The 24,255-nt window shown below is 31.6% G+C and overlaps 1 protein-coding gene across 2 annotated transcripts in view; it reads left to right on the forward strand.

Annotated features, from left to right (window-relative positions):
- Positions 1 to 24,255, forward strand: part of LOC129224250 (leucine-rich repeat protein 1-like) — a 46,896-nt gene that overhangs the window by 3,567 nt on the left and 19,074 nt on the right. For both annotated transcript variants that reach the window (XM_054858680.1, XM_054858688.1), the window contains exons 2-5: positions 6,375 to 6,571; positions 7,100 to 7,198; positions 14,428 to 14,844; positions 17,180 to 17,323. In XM_054858680.1, coding sequence (XP_054714655.1) covers positions 6,383 to 6,571; positions 7,100 to 7,198; positions 14,428 to 14,844; positions 17,180 to 17,323 — 849 coding nt within the window. In that variant the 5' untranslated portion in view covers positions 6,375 to 6,382. The remainder of the gene's footprint in view (positions 1 to 6,374; positions 6,572 to 7,099; positions 7,199 to 14,427; positions 14,845 to 17,179; positions 17,324 to 24,255) is intronic.

Raw genomic sequence — 24,255 nt, forward strand, 5'->3', positions numbered from 1 at the left:
ACTCCACATGAATTTTTTTCAATTTAAGCAAGGAAAGAGGGTTTAAAAAACTAGAAACTTCCTCAGTGTGGTTTTATGGCTCCCCGGCGTTGCTTTTATATTCTTGTTAGATTTCGAGGAATAAAAGAATTTTTTTATATTTAGCTCTAAAAAAGGTTTTTAACTATTTTTAAAACTTTATCAGGGTGGCCATGGCCCCCTTCTCATTGTTTTCCTTATTGTTAGACTCAGGGTTGTTTGGTTTAAACCATGGTTTAAACCAATTGGTTTTTTTAAAAAAAAAACCGCAAAACTGCACTTTTCTGAAGCTGGTTTTAGTAATGTTGAAGACTTTTAAAGACGGTTGCATTGCATTTTTCAAATTCTTTTTCCTGGCTTTTGCACCACTCAGTCACTGTTGCAGAAGATATAACGTTTTTGGCAAAAAAAAATTCTTGAAATAGAATTTGCTACACATTTATTTGTTCTAAAGAGTTTGCATTTAATATTTTTTAAACTTTAATGCTGGATGCAACATCTATGCCAGTAAATAAGCTGTAATTTAAGCCATGTTACACCAATTTTTGTATTTTTGATTTGGTTCTTTGTTTTAGCGATAGTCGATATCTTTTCTAAGTCTTTCCAAAATAAGAACGGAGTTGAATATAGAGCAGCACTTTTTTTTAAAACTTTGTCAGTACAGCAGCAATCGATTTTTTCACTGTTCAATCATGTACTGTTGTACATTTTGCTTTACTTCAATATTTACGACATTGTGTATATAAAAATCAGTATTATGTAAGATCAGAAAGAAAAAATATGAAAATTGTTCTTTTGAAAAGATTATGCTTAAAAATATAACTTTTACCGTTATTCGATAATTATTCATATTATGTTGGTTTTCTTGGATCTTCATTATATTTTATCTTAACCGCATCACAACCACTTCTTGAAGTATTTCGTATCATAAAGGGTCTATATATACATGCATACTAATATGTTAATCAAGTCAAAACATTTCAATCAATATTTCCCCACAGAAAGCTATTTTAATTATTTAATTAAGTTACAAGATTTTGTTCTTATCTCTTTAATTAATCGAGAAATTAGGTATAATGTGACTATTGAATAACTGTTAATTACATGGAACCTTAATTACCTTCCAAAAATTAATTGTTTTTCTCACAAATAGTATTTAAACCAAAAAAAACCCGATTTAAACCAAAAAAACCTAGTTTAAACCAAAAAAAAAAAAGTTTTTTTTTACCAACCCTGGTTAGACTTAGTATGTACTAAAAGGGAATTTTTTTGCATTTTTGCTCAAAAAAGGGGATTTTAACTATTCTTGAAATTTTTTCGGAGGGGGCCATGTCCCCCATGCCCCCCTCCCTGGATCCGCCCATGGTATAACAGAAGGAAAAACGGTACAGATGTGATATACCCCCCCATTTGGCGACATTCGATTTTTTTGCGCAAAATTAAAATATTTTTCTCGCCAATGAGGCGATAATTTTTTATGCATGGCATCCCTGGCCAAACTAACCTGTGTTTAGCAACCCGAAGGCAATCTTACAGATCTGTTCAAACTTGTTTACTTGGGTTGTTTGGGTTTCACGCAGGAGAGATACGTGGTGTTGTTTCGTTCAATATACCTTACAGGAATGCTTATTTTGTGTTAGTTTAAATTCAGTAGTTGTGTTTTGAAGTAAAAACATTAGAAAATGCCAGCTTCTTCAAACTTGAAGGTTAATTAAAAGTTAACTCCAAGGTGGTGTGTATCTGTAACGTGCCATTGTCATATGATGTATTGTTTTAGACTGAGTGTGAATATTTATACCATATAAAAAGGTAAGTTCTTTATTTTAGAATTCAAAAAAAACCTCTCACTTCCAAAATTATTTGTTTTTACAAATCCTTGAGGGGTTCTTGTAGTTTTTAACTTTATTTTTACTGTATGTAAATTAATTTTACAGAAATAGTACGGTTATTTTGTTCTAAAAGTTAATTCTTATCGATGCCACGAATTATTTAGACATTCTATTAACGTGCCTCCTTTAGGTACTGAATTTTATGTTAACAATTGAAAGTTCTTTCGGTTGTACTCTTAAAAATGCTAAATTTTATTAATAAATCTGCACAATAATGGTGCATATTTCACACTTAAAACTGTGTCATTATTGTACACTGAACGGAAGGAGCCACCCTTGGGTGTCTCCATGAAAATATACATAACTGTGACCATACTCCGACTGTAATGTATATTAACAGTCGGAGGGATAACGGACCGAGCGGAGCGAGGTCCTGGCGAGCCAGAGGTCTCATAGTACTTTCGTAATGAGACCGAGGCAGGGCCGGCGAGCCGAGGTCTCATTACGAAAGTACTATGAGACCGAGGGCTCGTATCCCGGAGAAATGATGAAAAAAAAAATTAATGCATTAATTTCGACTTGTAATTAATACAATAATTTATTTCATTGTATTTTAATATGTTTACAAAAAACCCCGGCCCTGTACATTTTTGAAGCATATATTCGTGATGTTTTTTGTTGTGCTTTTATGTTGTTTTTATATATATTGTGTTCTGAAGTGCTTTGATCATGTTTTTTTATCTGATTTTTTCCTGTTGGCGCTAAAAAAGCATCGCTAAGAACGACGTATGACATATGTCGTCATACATCGTTTTCTTGGCGACGCTTTCTTGGCGCCAACAGGAAAAAGTCGCCAAGGGTGGGGTATATCACATCAGTTCCGAAAAAACATTTGCAACACATAAGTCTATACATTGTTGAATTTAAACCTGATTTATATGTAAAAACCATCAATACTTGACAAATGATGCATACACATGTTACAAATTGCTTAAATAGAACTTATAACAAATTTAGAGCATTTAATCGTCAAAAAACCGTCTAATAAGTATCAGTTTAACCTTATTTTAATGGAACTTTTCTGTTCTTTCTCCCTTAGCTACATGCATGGCTACGGCTTCAAAAAAACATAAACATGAAGACAAAATAATGACAGTAAAAGATCAAATGCATGAAAAGTGCGGGGATTTTCCTAATAAATTCATAAGTGATGATCAGCAACAGGCTCTGCGTTCAGCTAGGCTGGATCTAGGCAATTTTTAAATCAAGAGCTTTTTTAAAACTGTTAATGCCAGGCCCGAATCTATAAATTTTGGACACCCCTGCAAAAAAATCTGCAAAACCTCAGAGGCCGGCAGTGTGTATTTGCAATATTGTCTTGGTGTTAGTGTTTTTTTTTGTTTCAATTTCTCGGGCTATTGGGCCCCTCGCACTGCAGGGTCTGTGGATATGCAGATCTGGGCCTGATTCACCCCCCTCCCTCATTGCAAGCAACAGCTGCTTCTATGGTTAAATCTTCAGAATGTGTACAACCGTGTTGAAGTAGTAATTTTTTCTGATTTCAAGATTAGGGCTTGAGAAAAGTTGTTATATACAGTCGCATGAAAATTAATTCCTTTTGAGAAAAAAAATAGAATATGTATGGCTACATCGCAAAATTTCCTTGATATTAACTCAACTAGTAACAACAATCGTAACTGTGAAAATTAATCTTTTACAAAAATTGCTATAGGCAGAAATGAACCATTTTTGCACAAAAGTATAAAAATCATGTGGTTTCAATCATAAGAATGATCATTACATTTCATTTTCTTTTTTTCAAAACTTTTCCCCCCAATAGTCGCTGCAAAACATTCCTGATTTTTTTTCTTCAGAAAGTAGGAGCTCGACTTATGTACACTAGGGTGGGTCATTGTCCTATGGTAAAAAAAAAGTTTCCGATTTCCATCGGGCAGGGCAAGAAAAAGGTGAAAAATGATGTTTTAAGGTTATATATAAAATTTCATTCGATTAGGAGATCATTTTCTGCCTCCAGATTGAGTTTGAAAAACCAGTATTTAAGAGAAAAAATCTATTTTCATTAAAAAACTGAAAAAGAAAATTACAAATATGTTTAACAACATAAGGTTGTCCAAGTATTATTTATTTACAAAAACATTTATGAAAATCATTAATATTCAAGATTAAAAATATTCATCTTAAAATAGCATGAAAGTTCTTAACACCTAGTATTGGCATAAGTTTCCGGGACTCCAGTTGGCACTTTATTAAAGCTTTTCTTTTTGCACAATGTAGTTGAAACTTAGGTCAATTTTAGCTGCTGTTCCACAGGGGTGCCCGTCCCCAAAGAGTGATGATGCCTCCCCCCCCCCATGCTGGGAAGTACCCCTCAGAATGAGAGTCCCCTCCCCCCCAAAAAAAGGTCAAAAACCTGTAAAATCAACCCTTTTAAAAATTGTTATGCCGCATTCTGCGCCATGAACCCTCCTGGTGGGCATCCCTGCCTTTCAGTAGCCTGTGCGTATGGCATGACAGCATAGTAAATAGTTCTTTTTTGCTTGAAACAAACAGTTGACTATCTTCTTCATAGACTAATTTCAGTATTGGTGGATCAGGCTCATTTTTCCAGTCTTTGATAGCAATGTAAGATTCTGCATCAAACATTTAACAACAATAATGTGGAAAATTTGTCTTTTGGGCAATGATGTTCCCATCAATCTGAAGGTATACTCTCAGTAGTCCACTATGCACAATATGTGTATGCGATCATAAGGCGTTTAAAAGACGTTGATTTGTTAAGTGTTAAGAAATCAAAAGAAATAAGATTACTTGTGGGAAAATCTGGTTGACAAGAAAAAAATTAGTTTTGCTTTAGGAAAATTTAAAAATGCGATGATAGAATCTGAATTATAAATGAAAATTTTCGAAGCTTGAGGGTATCCGCGATGTGTCTAAAAAATGTTTGAGGGTGTACGGCATATATGGAGTATACCTTATAGGAACACCCCTGCTTTTGGGAGTCAATTTTGCTGAACACTACGAGCTTCTAAAATCCAGCGGGCTGCAAATTCACGGATGTGCTACTCCAGGTCTGTCAGCATTGCAATAAATTGATTTTTAGGATATGCAAAAACACTTCTTCTTTGGATTACGGGATCTATTTTGCACTTAAACTCAGTGGATAAATGTCTAGTTGCAGTGATTTTGAACAACTGCCCAGCCAACCATAAAGGGTATCTATGGATAGCAAATTAGATTGGAACATAAACTTTGATGACTTATATTGCAAGAACTATTAACTTTTCAGAAGGAGATTCCACTGAAACGCACAAACGCAGAATTCGATTAGCACCAGTTAGCCATAGAACATGAGACATTTTGCTAGGCCTTGGGCAGATTTTTGTGCTATTTTGCATTCCCGACGATTCATGCTTTTTTCAATATTTTCTGAAGTGGTGGGGTAAAGAACTGCTAAAGCAATAGCTACTCCAGCCCTGTATGATACTTTGTATCTATCACATGCCCGTGGAAGCAAATTCAAGTCCACTGTATTGCTTGTTATAGTAAATTTATCAATATAAGCGTTTGTAGTTTAAAGCTTGTAAAGGTCCCTTGAATTCATCCTCACTGTTCGTATCCAATAGAAGAGATGTGATAAAACTGATATTAAAACTGTCTTCACTTTCTTCTTGTGGCTGAAGCTGCGATTTCTCTCCCTCCTGTCATGTATTCCCCCCCCCCCCCCCCCCCGGAAAATTGTAGTCATTAAGATCTTTTTATTTGCAAGGTGAAGTGTCAAATAGCAATTTACTAGCTTGGTGAAATGATTCTGATTATATTTTCTTAGTTATTTTCGGTTAGGATTTCAAAAGACTGCTGCTGCGTTTCAAGAGGTAGATTGTTAGCATCTCTTACTCATTTATGTTGCACAGTAGGCAGGGAGCGTTTGACCAAATTCACACCTTTCAGCGAATACTTACTTACACCTAAAATGGCAAGTGTAAACCAGGTGCAAATAGAAAGTTCTATCACTTATTTCTGTAAATAAAGTAACATTTATTATTATTGCAGTCTTACATGGAACGTGTCCTATTTCGGTAAGGAAATCCAAAATTCAAACTCAATCCGGAGGCAAAAAGACTTATCAGAATGGAATAAAATTTCACACGTGTTAGTTTGAGACCATTTAACACCTTTTTAATTCTCTGCCCCTTAACATTTTGAAAAGAAATTTTTTTTGATCCATGCTAATGTACACTGTTTTTCGATTTTTTTTCCGTTTTTCTACCTAAAAGTAAGGAGTTGACTTGACAATATTGTCGCCTCAAAGCAAAACAGTAAGATATCTAATCCCAGAAATAACACTAAGATATCTTACTGCTGCTCTGAGACGACAATATGTAGTATAAAAAAATAATCACTTAAGGAACTATGCATGTATTAACAAAATCTAGTGATAATTATATTTATGGTAATATTTACTTTCCTTTTCAAGAAATTTTATTGAAGTTAATTTTTCTTTTACAGATATCATTATGAAGATTACTTGTGGTGTTGAAATAACCAATCGTTGTCATCCTGGTATTACTGCTCGCAACAAAAATAAGCACAGTGTTGCCACATTAGCACTTTCCCATAAGTTTAAACATAAGGAGACTCATACAGATAAAGATGTCTTTCTCATTGTTTGTACGCACCAGAATCCCAGGGGAGCAAAGTATAAAGTAAATTTCTCAATGAATATTTTAGCACACAAATGCTTAATTTTTTACTTTTTTTTTTCTGAAATATTTTTTCTGAGTTAACATTTTAGAACACAATATTGTTCCTGAATATTTATTAATTACAGCTAATTAGTACTTATATTTATGCATTACTAATATTACAGTAAATTCAAGATGATTAGATTAGACCCACTATAGCTGCAGCATACTTATTGGCGGTTTAAGACTGTCTTGTCTGAAACAAGTTTAGGGCTTCCAAAACTCCAATCCTGTTTAGAGAGTTAGTTTTTCAACGAAATTGATCGCTATTATGTCTTTGCTATCTTTTGTATACATATTTCACTCCTTTAACATGAATTTCACTCCTCTAATCCTCAAGGAGTAATTTCACATCATTGTGAAAACCCTAGCAATAATTTGTTTCTAAGTATTTTTTATTTAAGTCAATCTTATATTTGACCATCTTTAGTTCAGTTTTTTTCTTTTACAGCCAGTTAAATTATGTTACTAATGTTTCTCTCTTATCAGGTGTACAACAATGTAGAGAAATTATTTACTAAATTCATTAATGATGGAAAAGCAACTTTGCGGTTCAAAGAGCCTCCTCATGACATTATAATGAGCAAGGTATGTTTGTAAAAATCTTTGCACATTTTTTCAAAAAATGTTATGTACACAGATGCAAAATATTTAAAAGGAGTCCTTTATAATAAAATTTCAGACCATTCATTTTTCAAGTATGCAGTTTCAGTTGGACATTCCGAGCTAATCATACAGTGGGAGGGATATTATCAAATGCTGGATTGATGAACTTTGTTGCAGCATTTTTAGTTCTGTTTTTTTTTTCTTTCCTGTTATATTTGTGTTGTAACTGTTCAAAATTTCTGCCATTGGAAATAATTTTTTTTTTGTCAAATGCCAATTCCATTCACTGCTTTACAAACTTGCTACTCACTATCAGTTTGTTTTTTAAAAATTTTTTTAAAGAAATAATACAACTTTAACACTTCATTCTTTTTCATCATTTTGTGCCTAGTATACAGGGATAGTGGATTTTCTCTTCTAATCTTGTACCTTATCTAGTCCGAATTGTCTTTGAATTGCACCCATCTTGGAAGTGTGCTTAACATCATAACACCACTTTAAATAGTAGTTGTCCATAACAGAATTATATTCACTAGAAAATATTTTCAAAAAAGTATGTTCACTTTTCTTATAATATCATTTTTTGAACTTCTAAAAGCGATTCGGATAGTCAGAGTGTGGGTGATTGAGGTTCTACTGTACTGCCGTGCTAAGCACAGATGTGGTATCTGCACATTTTATCAAAATTGAGTTATTGTCACCAGGTGGTTGTTAGTAATTTAATTAACCTAAATGTCAAGTTTTTTGGCGATTTGTGAACGCGAAATATTAAAAAAAGCTTTATGAAAAAAGTCATAACTGCACAGATTGAAGAATTTGCTAAAAAGCAATTTGAACGTAAGTGACAAATACTAAGCCTTTAAAGTGGTATCTGCGCAGTTACCACTTTTTTCTTAGTATTTTTTGTAGATATGACTTTTATACCTTAGTAAAGCAGCATATTTAATAATGTAGCAGTTTATTGTAACACAGAATATTAAAATTAGTTCACCGTTGAATAGTTGATACAGGTTGATGATAAAAACTAATACAACTTTGCGTAATTGTTAAAGTAAACATTCAGCTTTTTCTATTTAAATGTTTATTTAAAATGCAAATTCTAAAAATGAAATGCATGTAAAATATTCATATCTAATTCTTTCATGCAAAAAAAAAAAAACACATTTCATTCTACGGCCAGTAATATTTTTATTTAAGTATCGTCTGCTGTCAAAATCATCTTCATGCTCGGTAAAAATGAATCTAGAAATTAAAACATTATAAAAAAACATTCTTTGAATATAAAAAACAGAAAATAGTTATGAATTACAGTTTTAACTGTCCGGAGTTTTGAAAATGGTATCTTTCAGAAGGTAGATTCTGTTAGATTTGTATTAACAAAATAAAGCGAAACAGCTAAGTCTAAAGAAAGCAGATGTTTTCAGTATTATTTAATGATACATTGAGCACGTTTTTCTAAGCTATTTTTGTCGTATCAGTGCAGATATCTCTAAAAAAGCGTAGTAATTGTCACTTACGGTGAAAATAGCTTAGTATATGAAAAGGTTTTGAAAAGAAAATTTGTCGTAACTGCATTTATTAATTTTAAATTAAGATTTTTACAAAAATACTCTCTTACGGTTTTTAGATAAGTTATTTACGAAACAACTACCGCAAGTTGAGCATTTAATTAAGTTGTAAATCAAAGAAATGAGTTGTGAAACTTTAATCGTCAATTTCTCATTTTGAGTTCTACTGCAGATACCACATCTGTGCTTAGCACGGCAGTGTACTTGTTTTTTCTTCTGATGCAGATTGAAGTTAAAAAAAAAAAAAAAAAAAAAAAAAAAAAAAAAAAAAAACTTGTTTCTGACAATATATGAAATAGCAGTAACTGCACAGCGATGCCCGTGCTAAAAATTTAATGGAAGTCCGTTGAATAAAAAAAAATTGACGCCCCCTCCCCCTCTGATTTGAAATGATCGTTTTTCTTTGTATAAAATCCTTGCACACCTTTTCAAAAAAAAAAAAAAAACTATTTAAGTTTCTTCTAAATTTAAAACTTTTTGTCGAATCATTAAATTAGATTTACATTTGCTTTAAAACTTTATTTAGCGAGCGAAGCAGTTTTTACTGCAATTTAAAATATTTCGCCAAATAAGCAAAAAAAGACATCAAATAATATCTTTCAAATGTAAAAGTAATTCCGCAGCTCTATTGTTTATCGCCAAACTTGCCCAGCAACCACGCTTACCTAATCCATCCGTCTAACAAAAAAAAAAAAAAAAACCCGTGGAACATTCAAAAATCATCTTCAGAAAAAAAGAAGAAAATGTCGTACATTTCACTGGGATAAAAACAAATTTAAAGTGTCTTTTCTTTCAAAAGAAATCGCCAAAACAATGAATTACATTAACGGTTGCCTTAAAACAATAATCCTAGACTGAACTGCTCAGCGCCTAACGTGCTAGGACCATGCTACCAGAACCCAGCCCTTTTGCGAGTGAAGCGGATGTTTTTTTCTTTAGCAATAATAAATGTTTCACCCAACAAACAAAAAGGTATAAAATCACATTAACAGTAGCTTTCAAATCTTTATATATTAAGAGCTACGTTGCCCGGTCTACCTTAAAACCAAAAATTGTGTCAAGTGAAGTCAACAATTAATTAAAAGAATAATTTAATAACTTAAAGAATAACTTAAATGAAAGAAAAAAAACACCATGCAAAATTACCCTTCCAAACAATGATGACAGATATTAAAATACTTTTAAGAAATTAAAATGCGAAAGATAGATTTTAAAAGCGTAACCATGGGAACATGAAATAAAATAAGTTTAAGAAATCAGATGCAAAATAAGGAAATAATCAATGGATTCAAAAAGCGTAACCATGGAAACGCGAAAATAAAATGGTTGACAACCTGAATCCAAATGACATATTTCGAAATTGATTTAAAAACGTTTATAACTTTTTTTCCTTTGAAGATAGAAGCTAATTTTTTCAACCAAAGGTCAAAAGAGATCTGGAGTAAAAAATCTCGCTTTTTCCAATGCTGTTAAAAAGAAAACTGTGGAACAATTCCTTCACTTTTATTGATAGATTTAATGAAGAAAGTAGTGCCTAAATTTCAGCTAAGCCTAAAAAAGGGCGAGCTAAAAACGCAAATTACTACCGCCATAATTAAGTTAGAGCATTGAAATAAATTGTTTAGAACGCAGAAAACTCTACTTTATTTTATTATTTATAATATTAATATGTGCAAGTAATTTTTCACCCCTTTAATAGCCAATAATAGGCAATTTACTTGAAATTTGGGCCTAAGTTTGAATAAAAAAATGACTATTTATCGGATTTTTTTCAAATTATAGACTATGTTACTCAGTAAGAAAGCACCTTTCATATTGTGAAAGAATTTTTTAAATAGGTGCAGTGGTTCCGGAGATTACCTCGAACATATAAACACACAAAAATCTGCCCTGTCTCTTTATAATATTAGTAAAGATTAGCTAGTTTACAGTCTAGTGCCGCACTTCTTAATTTCTTTCATAGGTAGAACCCTTTTTATGTCCACTTTCTTTCGTGGAACCCCTGGTTTTTCTTTAACAGTGTAGTTTGAAGGCAACATTTTAAATAATGGTTTTGTTTGCAATAAGGTTGCACATGGATGTATAGAAGTTTGTTGGCAACCTAAGAGGTAAAACTGTCAAATAAAATATATAGACTTCGAAAAAAAATCAAAAAGTATTCTTAATTAAAGAGCAGAGTGGCACTAATTTTTACTATCGCAAACATGATAAATATTATTCTTTAAGTATGAAAGTTGAAATTCCAGGTTAGGTTCAGCATCAAGCCCTTTGTGGTATTTATTTCTGCTGACACATAACATAAGTATACAGTGACTCCCGAAAGTATTTGTACGCCTTGAAACTTCTAGTAAAACCAAATTAATGCAAAACTGAATTCGAATATGAAGTCTCTTTTTTTTTTCACATCATTCCTATGCCATTCTAAGTAAAACTCAATGGTTTTTCCAAAACATTTCCTGATTTTATTTTTGAAATTTGTCAAAAAACAAAGAGACAAAAAATGCACCACAAAAGTCATCGTACACTGAAATATTTTCGTATAAATACATGGTTAAAATCATCAAATGTCGTTTTTTTTTTAAATTATTTTTGCATTGTGTTGACACTGTAAAGTCATTTGGCTTTCATTTTTTGTTTATTTTTTCCTTCCCCCCAAAAATGACAAAAAAAGGGGTAAAAGAAGAAAAAAAGGGGAGGGGGGAGAAAAGGAAAAAAAAAAGAAGGAAAAAAAGTGGGTGAAAAAAATAAAAAATAAATAAAAATTGCTTACTAGAAAACACTTAACTTTATTTTAAGTGCCATAAGAGTAAATATTAAAAGAGTAAATTTCACTTAATCTTTGTTTTCTCTTATTCGGAGTCTCCCACCCCCTTTTTCTTTATTCTTTTTTTTTTTCTTTTCTTCCCTTTTTTTTTGTGTCACTATCACCAGCCCGTAGTTTCCAACTAGGCTGAAATGACCTCTCGTCAGGCCTGTTCCTTGAGCGGGAGACGTGTTCATGAAATTGTGACAAGGGGAAAAGGTATGAGACAAAATGTGACTCTATTTGCACTCCCAAATCTTAAAGCCTATGCATCTGGAAAATATGAAAAATTCTTTGAAATTAAATACAAATAAAACCAATAATAAATGTGAAGTTCTACCAAAATCTCTTTCAAATGGATAGTGGAGTCACTACAGAAGAGCTTAACACACAACATCATAGTTTTCTATTGGCTTTTATATAGCATAAGAGCTTTAATATGCTATACTGCACCCAACAATGGTTTTAAAGTAATCACAGGGTCCGTTTTTTGTGAAAAATAAAATAATTTTGTGAAAAATGAATTAATTTTGTGAAAAATAAAAAAATTTCGCAAAAAAAATTTTTTTTTGTTAAAACAAAATTTTGGAATTTAGAGATGGCACAAACTGCATCAATTAAACTTAAAGTTGAGTGTTTTCCTCTTCTATTTCAAGAAAATCATTCTGGAGTATTTTTCTGATATTTGGCGGGGGGGGGGGGCATCGCTCTCTCAAGTATCAATATTTATTTACCATTTTTTTTGTTACAATTACTTTAAATACTGTACAGAAATATATTATACTAGAAATATTTCTGTACAGTATTTAAAATAATTGTAACAAAAAAATAAATAAGTAAAATAAAATTCAGAATAGGAGGTTCAGCATTTAACTTTTTGACCCAAGCTACTCTTAAAAAGCACAGAATTTTGTTTAAAACTTATAAATTCCGTGATTTTAACAAAAATAAAAAGATGTTTTAATTGTTTACCTCTTAACAAAGCGTAAATATCATCAAAAATCCGAAAAATCGGATTCCCATAGCGGATGCAAAGAGATCACAATTCTCAAAGTGAAGGCATCAAAAGTATAAAGACGGCTTGTAAAAGAAATATTTTTGATAAAATTATTTTAAAATTGCGTTTTAGAGTCCTATGATAAACATTTCATTAATATCTGTGGAGACAGTTGACACAAAAATATAAATAAATAAAATAAACCATCTATTCAGCATTTTAATTTTTGATTCATAACAGAAAATGGAATTTTGCTTTAAAAACTTGAAATGAGAGTTCTAACAGAAATAAAGAAACTTTTCATTTATTTGCATTCTAATAAAGCGAAATTAGCTTGAAAAGAGAACAAAATATGATTATCATATCGGATGTTAAAAGATTGCATTTTTCAAAATGTAGACATCTAAAGGAAAAAAACGGTAATTAAAAGAGTTTATTTAAAATTAATCATCCTTGTTAGTATCGAAAAATCAAAACCCATATAATTTTCTCCCAAAATAACAATTAAACATCGCACCACGAATCAAGTCATTATAAAGGTTCAATGCTAGATGCTAAGTGGTGATAATTTTAAAGTTGGTAACCCTATCTGAAGCGATCATATTTTCCCCCCACCCTTACTATTACTTTGCAGTTCTAAGTTCATTTCGCAGATATATATTATTATTGTTTATTAAATCATGAGCGGAGAAAAGTGCTTACCAATGCCTTTTCAGAAAAGTTTACAGCAACACCGCTGCTAATTAGGTGTGATAAAACAAACAACCATTGTATTTATTTGGCAGTAGCAATTATTTATCGCTTGCAGGAACATCACAAGAGTGCCAATTTTCTTTTTTTTTTTTTTTTTTCAAAATTAGCCGATTAAGTATAAGCTGATCCCTCTAATTTGAGGTTTAAAAAAATCCAAAAATTATTGGTTCATACACAGAAATATGCAGTTCATACACAGAAATATGCGTTATTTTGCTTTCAGATTTGTTCTTTCAATAAACAATTTGTGAAAGATCCGATCTTGTTTATCAGAATTTTGTGAAGGGTCCGTTTTGTTTGATCTGGATTTTGTGAAAGGTCCGTTTTGTTTGATCAGGATTTTGTGAAAGGTCCGTTTTGTTTGATCGGGATTTTGTGAAAGGTCCGTTTTGGTTGATCGGATTTTTGTGAAGGGTACATTAACGGACCCAAATATCCTCTGGCCAGACCCCTGAATGAGGTACCAAAATATTACTTGAAGCATAAAAGACGTGAAAGCTTATTGAATTTTAGATATTTTTATGAAATAAATAGATATAAAGTTTTAAATTTTGGAAACGTAATTGAAGGAATAAACTGGAAAATTACTTTGAATAAAAGAAAAATATTGATAACAAAGCAAAGACAAGGCAAACACTAAATTAAAGACATAAAGCCTATCTTCTGAAGGAAGGGGAACTGTAACTGGTGCTTTTTTAAAACCTATAATTTTGAAGGGTAGATTTTTTTTTCCTTCCTTAAATTATTTTTAAGGATTGTTGCTTCTTTGATATATTTTTTTGCTTCAAGCTTATGTGTATGCATAACACTAATATTTATGATGGAGGGTATGATTTTGCCTATTTTTTGTTAACTAGGGTTATATTTTTCAAACATGCTTTTCTCCTTTTTTTAATTGGTCAATTTTTTCTATTATATCTACTTTGTAAAGAAATTTAAAAAAAAAAAAAGTTTCATGAATGTGTGATACTTTATCAGAGCTTCAGAATTTTTCCTAACAGTAATATGTTTATTGCATAATAAGTTTTATGTAAGACTTTTTCAGAGCTGTAGAATGTTCTATAACGACAGTGATATTTTTATTACTTAGGCTGATCCTCTTCAACTGAAAGGATTTCTTCATGGTGTTGGTTTGACCATCGTTGGTCAGGGCACGGGACGCATCCGTTTATCCCCGGCTCCGACCAAAGTTGATCGGCCAAAGCAAAAGCTATCCATCATGAAGCGTTCCGAGTACCCCACAAAGTGTGGCTTTCCTGAAAGTCTTACATGGTTACAAGTATCAAACTGTGCAAAGAGAAAGGTTGATCAACGTATCCTGCAGCTTCACCATCTTCAAGTTTTAGACCTAGCACATAACAATATAAGAGAACTGCCTGTTGCCTTGGCAAGCATTGCGTTGAAGGAGTTGATTCTTAATCATAATGAACTTTCCTCTTTTCCAAAAGAGCTGGCAACTGGTGCTTTGGGCCAAAATCTTGAAGTTCTAGACTTATCATTCAATAGGGTAAGATTTAGCTTTCAATACAGGAAATTTTTTTTAAAATGTTCACTATTGTTAAAAGGACACTCTAAACAAAAGTTTTTAAAATACTGAATGATATGCTAATATCAAACTAAACTGTCCCCCCCTCCCCCTTGTGTTTTTGACTAACAGCTAATGCAATTCTTTCTCTTGTATCTTGTATGTGAAGTTATTCTTATTTCTGTTAATATTTCAATTTGCTTTCTAACACAAGCATAAGCCAGCTCAAAAATATGATAAGCCTATGTGTTTGGTTTATTTATAGTACAACATATTTGTTTGGTCAAGTACCAAATATTTATATTATAACCAAATGTTCAGTCAGATTAACTATTGAATTTTAGTCAAATACTGTAATTGAAAATACTAGTCATATTTATTGATATTGTCAAATAGTTCTTACCAAACATGCTAATTGACTGTCATAGACATAATGCAAATACATTTTAATTAAATTTAAAGGCTTTATTAAAACAAAACAAAAATACTCATTCCTCAATAGTGAAATATTCTATCAGAAATGCTTTGAATTACTGTTGAAGCAGAGACAACACTGGTATCTTAAACGAGCTGTCTATGTATTATGACATGAAATAGTCATAAAAAGACCTTATTTTAGCAAACAAATGTCTTTCACTGACCTTATTTCAATATGCAAATAGTGAGGAAGAAAACTATTTCGTTCCACTAGTACTCACTAACCATGTATAAACTATAAGTCTGTTATTTCATGTAGTATTATTGATTAATTAGAATATTTTTTCGTTACTTGTTTTCTGCAAAGTTGACAATACAGTCCTTTGTATGTATGTTTTAAGAATGATACTGGTAAACACTGATTAAGTGTACAGAACTACCATTAACTATTTCGGAATGATTTATTGTTTTTATATTGTACTAGCTGCATTGCCTGGCTTTTGCCCTGTCTACCTTGAAAATAACCATTGTGTCAATGAAGTACATTCAATAACCAGACTTGAAAAAAAAAAAAGTCATGCAAAATTTCCCCTCCAAACAATGACGACAGATATTAAAATACTTTTAAGAAATTAAAGTAAAATGAGAAAGTTGGATTTAAAAAGCTTAAGCATAAAAACACAAAATAAAATAAGTTTATGAATTGAAAACGAGAAAGATGGAAATAAACAATGTATTCAATAAGCATTACTTTGGAAACCCAAAATTAAATAGTTAAAAACTTGAATAGAGAACAGATTTTTGAACTTCATTTAATTCGCTTGTAACTTTTTCTCTAATGGGTTAAACTTTCGACCATAGGTCGAGTTAGATCTGGAGTAAAAAAGGCAGCTATTTCCAATAGTGTCTAAAAGAAAACTGTTGGTAATTCCTTCACTTTTTATTGATGGATTTAATGAAGAAAGTAGTGCCTAAATTTCAACTAAGCCTAAAAAAGTTCGAGTTAAAAACACAAATAACTCTTGCCATAATTAAGTTAGAGCGTTGAAACAAATTGCGTAGGACGCGGAAAATTCTACCCTTTCCAACGATATATAATATTACTATATGCAAGTAATTTTCACACGCATATCCGGGAATTTATGTGAAAATTGGGCCTAAATTAGAATAAAAAAGAACCATTCATAGAATTTTTATCGAATTGGTCTGCAAACGTTTTCAGGAGGAACAAACTGAAAATTTCAGTGAAATCGGCTAGGTAGTTATGGAGTTTTGCGAGTTCAAACACACATATGCTTTTTAGAGACTTTATTTTATACTATGTAGAGATGCAACTATGCATGGAAGATTTGCTCTGGTATCAAAACAGAATAAACATACCTTTGTCTATAACTTTTAGCATTTTTCCTTCATTGTGCACAAATAATGAATTTTCTGTTATTGATAAATTGAAATCTTTTTCATTTATATTTCAATCATAAAGACCTAACCATATGTCTATTTTGTGTAAAAAAGCATCCAGTTTGTACAACAGCAAGACAAGAAGCGAGTGATGCTTTTGTAAAACAAAACCTAAGCAGCTGTGATTTCAGATAAGTTAGGGTATATATAATACTGGCAAACATTTTGATTGGGATAGTAAGATTTATTTTATTCAATAACTTAGATGCTAATCGAGAATTACTTCATATAAGTTATGCTGATAATATAAGTTATAAATTATCACTTTTTTTATTCATTGTGACACTGTTTTCTCTTATTTCTTGAAGTGCGTTAGCTATCTTTTTTTTAAAAAAATGAATGAGTTAAATGTCAATAATTTTTTGTAAATTAATTTGCTATTTATTTTTATGTTGTTGAATAATGTGAAATTTAACAATAAATTTCTTCACTTTTTCAGATCGCAGAATTATCACCATACTTTTGCTTGATGAAGAATATAAGTGTATTATCTTTAAAGTGTAATAGACTTACAAAACTTCCTCGTAATATGCAATGCTTAGAATCATTAAGGATGTTTAGTGCTTCTCATAATAATATTAAGGTAAGCTTAGTTCCTGGTCTAATGATCTACTGTAACTATAAGTATTTTCTTTTTCCCTGTATTTCAATCATAGGAAATGAATTTAAGATATTAGTTACAATTTCTAATTTGCTAAAGTAGGTTTGTATAAGAAAGAGTCATCCATCAAACATAGGTCAAATGCTTTAATAATTTTTAATACTTTTTCCTTTTCAAAAATTATGTAAGTGAATCTGAGTGTATTTATTTAAACATTGCAACAAATATTGTTATTGCAGCGTAGCTGAACCCAAAGCTTTATGCTCGTCTTCACTTTCATATCTGTATTTTCATATAAGATTTTTATTAAAAAGATGTTTACATTAGAGGATTTTTTTTTTTAACTTATATATCCAAAGTAGAAGTAAGACATTGTTGACTATAACAGTGATTTTTTTAAAAAAATATATGATGTTACATTCACTAAACTATTCCAATAAATGTTTGCAGAAAAATTAGCAACGTATCTTAAATAACTGATTTCCTACTGTCTTCTAAGGAGAACAAAAATATTAACCCTAAAATGGTAAAGTCTGTCTAGATTTCAAAGCTCAAAATCTTCACAGATGTAATACTCTCTTTTATGTTCATTGTAAACATGAAAAGTTACAAGTTTCTCCCTTTAAACTAAAGCCTTGAAATTTTTCTTAGCCCTCCTCTAAAGTTATATAAATGGGAACCCATGTTTCTGATAAGAAAAATCTATTCTATCATGAATAGTTTTATAGAAAAATATTTTCAAACAAAGCAAATATTTGGAAAAAAATAGGTATAAAAACAATTATAAATGAATCACAATTACTATCATTGCTTCTGAATCTATCATTTTATCGGCATATAACTAAATCTGTAATGAATAACCTACATCATGGGTGCAAGACCTTCCGTCTTAGAACGGATTTCCATCTTGGACAAAATTTCGAAGACAGAGGTCGAGAGAGAAAGAAATTCGGTGACTTTCCTTCAGTTCTAAAGAAAAATTGAGTGTTCGAAAAATATGCTTTAATATTACTTGGCCTTTCCATAACCACGAATTTACATCGACATTCTCTCGATTTTCCGCCATGGGCTTGTTTTGTTTACAACGTGCTTTTAGAGGAGTGGCTTTTAGACTCGCGCCGTTTGCCTTTTTTTAGGTAACTGTTATTTTCAACTCACTGCATTGCAGACCACGGAGTTGCTCGCTATTCTCGCTAATTTTTTGAATTGATCACCTTTCGTCTTTATTTTTCACTTGCTATTTTTGATCATCCTTTCGTTTTTTTCTCATTTGCTTTTTTTTTTTACACGCATAAATGAAAATTATGTGCGCTCTTGAATTGTATTCGAGTTGAATCTGAATTACTGGTTGAGAGAGATTGCTGATAGGATGAAATGTTTACGCCACATCGAGGGGCGTGCACCAATACCAGGTTAAACAGGAACTATCAGGGATTTTGAAGACTTTAATAAGAATGGGAATTCTGGAAACAGACAGGAATATTTCAAGCTGGTTTGAAACACCGATGGGCAATTGTTCCTGCATCTTTCATATGTTTCTGGTAAAATGTTCTGAGACTTGAGGAATCACTAAATTCCAATGACTTTCAATCTAACCCTCGCTAGAATCGAAATTAAGGGGGGGGGAGAAAGGAAACGAAAAATAATGGCAGCACGAGGTTGCGAAAAAACGCTGCTCTTAGGGGTCTTTCTCGAACCATTTTCGAAATTGAAGTCTTAAAACTTTGGCGTTGTGGGGAGGGGAATTGCTCTTTCAACAGAAAAATAAATCTTAAACACAAACTTATACTGCCTTTAGTGTGCCTGTTTCACACTAGGAGAGGGTGTATTCCGCAGCCCAGTCCGAAAAACTTTCGTTTCTGAAATTTTAAGAACTCTGTTTTAGGCTATCTTTGGATGATTTAAGTGGGAAGGGAATCAGAAGCTTCTGTTTAAAAGTTTTCGAATTAAAAGTATTAAAACTTTTAGGCGGTCATGAATATAGGGAAAGGGGGTACTGTTAATTGAAAGAATTTTAGAAACTGAAGCTTTAAAAACTCAAATTAAGGACATTTGTGGTGAACTTAGAGGAAGGGGTTCAGGAGTTCTCTTCTGAAATATTTAAAACGCTACTTTAGGCTGTTTTTGGGTGCCTTTTGAGGGACAGGATTCAGGGGTCCTCCCTGGGGTGAAGATTCAGTTCCCCTATTCATAGCTGCCAAGTGCTCCGTTTTTCCCGGAGTTTCTCCGGTTTTTATTGCGTACTCCAAAAATCCGATTTATTCCAAAAAACTCCGTTTTTTGACTTTGCTTGTACACTTTTCGATTTCTGAGGAAAAAGAAGAAATTTCCCTATCCTGGAAGGTAGGAATTGTGCTCAAACTCAACAAAAGAGGAGGCAATTTTATGCCCTGGAAGCATTAGTGTCAAGATAAACATTGAGTGGGAGCGCTAATCGATCGGAGAACATCGTTTTTTCATTGAGCATTCCAGCTACGTGCAAAACGTAGCCGCCATGTTTGGTCATTCAGAAGATGGAAGTAGACGATGCTTAAGTGCTTTCGTTTTCAAAGACAAAGCAGAATTGGGGGTTTCTTTTAACTGCAAACTAATGAAAATCAGCAAAATGTGCTGCAAAATGTTTTTTTTTTTTGGTTATTTTAAATAATTTTATTGAGAAATGAAAACAAGTATACTATTTAAAATTTCATCTTATCCCTATTGCTTTGGACACGAATGTGCTAAAGATTCTCAATTAAATTGTAGTTTCATGGGGATTTGTTATTTTCAAATTATTTTCATGCAACAAATTCAAAATTTTATATCTGAATTTTTGACTTAGTCGCCATATTTGGTCATTTGCGAGATTTAAGTACACAAAACTCTTAAAGTGGCCAAGTTTTTAAAATCGGAATTAGATGTTTATTGCAATGCAAACTATTGAAAATAATGCGAAATGGGCTTCTTCTTCTTCTTTTTTTTTCCGGAAAATTCTTAATTTTTTTCTTGAAAAATGAAAAAAAAAAATTCTTCAGAATATTATATTATCCTGATTGATTTGGATGCTAATGTGCTAAAAAATATCTATTCCATCTAAATTTTAGTTTTTTTAAGGATTATTAATTATTTATAATTACTTTTAATGCAACAAATTCAAAAATCTATCATCATAAATTTTTTGCATTGTTGCCATGTTTGGTCATTTGCAACATGGAAGTAGACAAGACTATTAATAGCCTAAGTTTCCGAAAACAGAATTGGTTGTTTGTCTCAATGCAAACTATTAAAAATAACAAAAGGCAAAAAGTTATGTTTTTTTTTTTTTTTTTTTTTTTGAATTATTTTTTTGAAAGAAAAGTTTTATCTGTATTTGATCCTTATTGCCTCGGAGGCTTTGTTATAAGCTGAAACCATTTCATCTAAAATGAAGGTTCCTGCTGACTTCTCATTTATTTATTTATTTTAATAAATTAGAAATCTATTTTAACTAGAATTTTCCATGTACAAAAAAAGTATTGAATGACTCTATTTTAGAATGTGTGAAGTCCTATTCATCTATTTTTTTCATGAAAGTTGTAAAAACTGCCCTATCTCCCCTCCAGTTTGTGTTTCAAAACTTGGTGACAGTGGTGGCCACTAAGTTTTTGGAGTCTAGTGGCCACTGGCCACTTAGAAGATTTCCAAATCTTGACCTTTACTATGAGTTGCTTTACTTCCAAGTATAAGAAGTAATAGTGTTTTTTTTTTTTTTTAAATTTTCAAAATGTTCTTATGCAATGCATTTTCAATACATGTAGGATATGTATAAAGGAATATTTTTAAAAAGGTTTGCAGTTTTATTGAATCAAACAGTAATCATGTTTTTTTTTTAAATTTTCAATATGTACCGACATAATGATGCTTTTTTAATGTAAAATATTTTTATCTTATACTTTGTTGTAGTTTTGTTGAAAATCTAACATGAAAATTCAAAAACGCATTGTAATGGTGCTTAGAACTTATAGAAGCTTATGGTACTGAAGGAAGGTTTAGCACAGGCCACGATTTGGTGCTCCTATTTTAACCCTCATTGCTCCTATTTTTTCCCTTAAGTGCTCCAATTTTTTTATCTTGAGGTTGGCAGCTATGCCTATTGCTTTTTTAAATTAATGAATATTGGATAGTGTTCCTCATTTAAAAAATGTATCTACTTCACTGAAGCTGTTTTTTTATTGCTAATTTTACCACCTGCTATCATATAAAAGAATTCTTTTACAAATGAAGACTGGGGGGGGGGGGAATGGTGCCAGTTCATTTATCGCCCATACCCTTCCCCCACCTTTCTTTCTTGTTTGTTCGCGCTATCTTGGCTAGACTTTCCGATCAGAACTGATATATGTTGCAAAAGTGAAAATCTTACGTCCAAGCGATTTTATTTCTGCAATAAAAAGGTTTACAATTGGCAAAAAAACTAATGGCTTCAGGGGTCTGGCCAGAAGATATTTGGGTCCGTTAACGAACCCTTCACAAAAATCCGATCAACCAAAACAGACCTTTCACAAAATCCCGGTCAACCAAAACGGACCTTTCACAAAATCCCGATCAAACAAAACGGACCCTTCACAAAATTCTGATAAACAGGATCTAATCTTTTACAAATTGTTTATTGAAAGAGCAAATCTGAAAGCAAAATAACGCATATTTCTGTGTATAAACCATATTTCTGTGTATAAACCGATAATTTTTGGAACCTTTTTTAAAGTCAAATTAGAGGAATCAGCTTATACAAAATCGGCTAATTTTGAAAAAAAAAAAAGAAAAAAAAATCGGCACTCTTGCGATGCTTCTGCAAGGGATAAATAATTGCTACTGCCAAATAAATATAATGGTTGTTTGTTTTATCACAGCTAATTAGCAGCGGTGTTGTTGTAAACTTTTCTGAAAAGGCATTGGTAAGCACTTATCTCCCCCCCCCCCCGCTCATGATTTAATAAACAATAATAATATATATCTGCGAAATGAACTTAGAACTGCAAAGGGATAGTAAGGGTGGGAGAAAAATATGATCGCTTCAGATAGGGTTACCAACTTCAAAATTATCACCACTTAGCGTCTGGCGTTGAACCTTTATAATGTCTTGACTCGAAAATATTCTCATCATTTTACCAGCTTGTCAATATTTGCGTTTTTAGGGATGCGGTGCGGTGCGATGTTGAATTGTTATTATGGGAGAAAATTATATGGGTTTTGATTTTTCGATGCTAACAAGGATGATTAACTTTAAATAAACTCTTTTAATTACCGTTTTTTTTTCTTTAGATGTCTACATTTTGAAAAATGCAATCTTTTAACATCCGATATGAGAATCATATTTTGTTCTTTTTTCAAGCTAACTTCGCTTCATTAGGATTCAAATAAATGAAAAGTCTCTTTATTTCTGTTAAAACTCTCATTTCAAGTTTTTAAAGCAAAATTCCATTTTCTGTTATGAGTCAAAAATTAAAATGCTGAATAGATGGTTTATTTTATTTATTTATTTATTTTTTATTTTTTATTTATTTTTTTTTTTTTTTGCGTCAACTGTGTCCACAGATATTAATGAAATGTTTATCATAGGACTCTAAAATGCAAATTTAAAATAATTATATCAAAAATATTTTTTTACAAGCCGTTTTTATACTTTTGATGCCTTCACTTTGAGAATTGCGATCTCTTTGCATCCGCTATGGGAATCCGATTTTTCGAATTTTTGATGATTATTACGCTTTGTTAAGAGGTAAACAATTAAAATATCCTTTTATTTTTGTTAAAACTCTCATTTTAAGTTTTTAAAGCAAAATTCCATTTTCTGTTATGAGTCAAAAATTAAAATGCTGAATAGATGGTTTATTTTATTTATTTATTTTTTGCGTCAACTGTGTCCACAGATATTAATGAAATGTTTATCATAGGACTCTAAAATGCAAATTTAAAATATTTTTATCAAAAATATTTTTTTGCAAGCCGTTTTTATACTTTTGATGCCTTCACTTTGAGAATTGCGATCTCTTTGCATCCGCTATGGGAATCCGATTTTTCGAATTTTTGATGATTATTACGCTTTGTTAAGAGGTAAACAATTAAAATATCCTTTTATTTTTGTTAAAATCACGGAATTTATAAGTTTTAAACGAAATTCTGTGCTTTTTAAGAGTGTCTTGGGTCAAAAAGTTAAATGCTGAACCCCCTATTCTGATTTTTATGTTATTTATTTATTTTTTTGTTACAATTATTTTAAATGCTGTACAGAAATATTTCTAATATAATTTAACATAATGTAGAAGGGTAGATAAATATTGATACTTGAGAGGGCGATGCCCCCTCTCCCCCGGGCCAAATATCGGAAAAACACTCCAGAATGATTTTCTCGACATAGAAGAGGAAAGCACTCAACTTTAAGTTTAATTGATGCAGTTTGTGCCATCTCTTAATTCTAAAATTTCGTTTTAACAATTTTTTTTTTGCGAAGTTATTTGATTTTTCACAAAATTAATTCATTTTTCACAAAATTAATTCATTTTTCACAAAATTATTTGATTTTTCACAAAAAATGGACCCGGTGAAAAATCCTGGACAGACCCCTGGGCTTGGATCCCAACCACTTTTACCCCTAACACCATCCATCATCACCTAAAAGTCTTTCTGGAACTTCTAGAGTTTCGAAATATTGTCGATGGAGAGTTCTTGAACTCCATCCCTTCGATAATGCATTTAAAAAGAGTATAAATGTTATGAAAGATGAAGTACAATTTTGTTTTTAAAGCTTCAATTTCAAAATCTTCAAAACTTCAGTTTTGGAGGGAGCCAGCACCTCCCCCCCCCCCTTTTTTCTATAATATTTTTAAAGATCGCACAATATTGTGATTTTGGGACTATCAGTTTGAAAAAATTGTAAGAGTAAGAGAGTCCCTGAACCC

Source organism: Uloborus diversus, chromosome 1 (assembly GCF_026930045.1).
Source record: "Uloborus diversus isolate 005 chromosome 1, Udiv.v.3.1, whole genome shotgun sequence".
NCBI lineage: Eukaryota > Metazoa > Arthropoda > Arachnida > Araneae > Uloboridae > Uloborus > Uloborus diversus.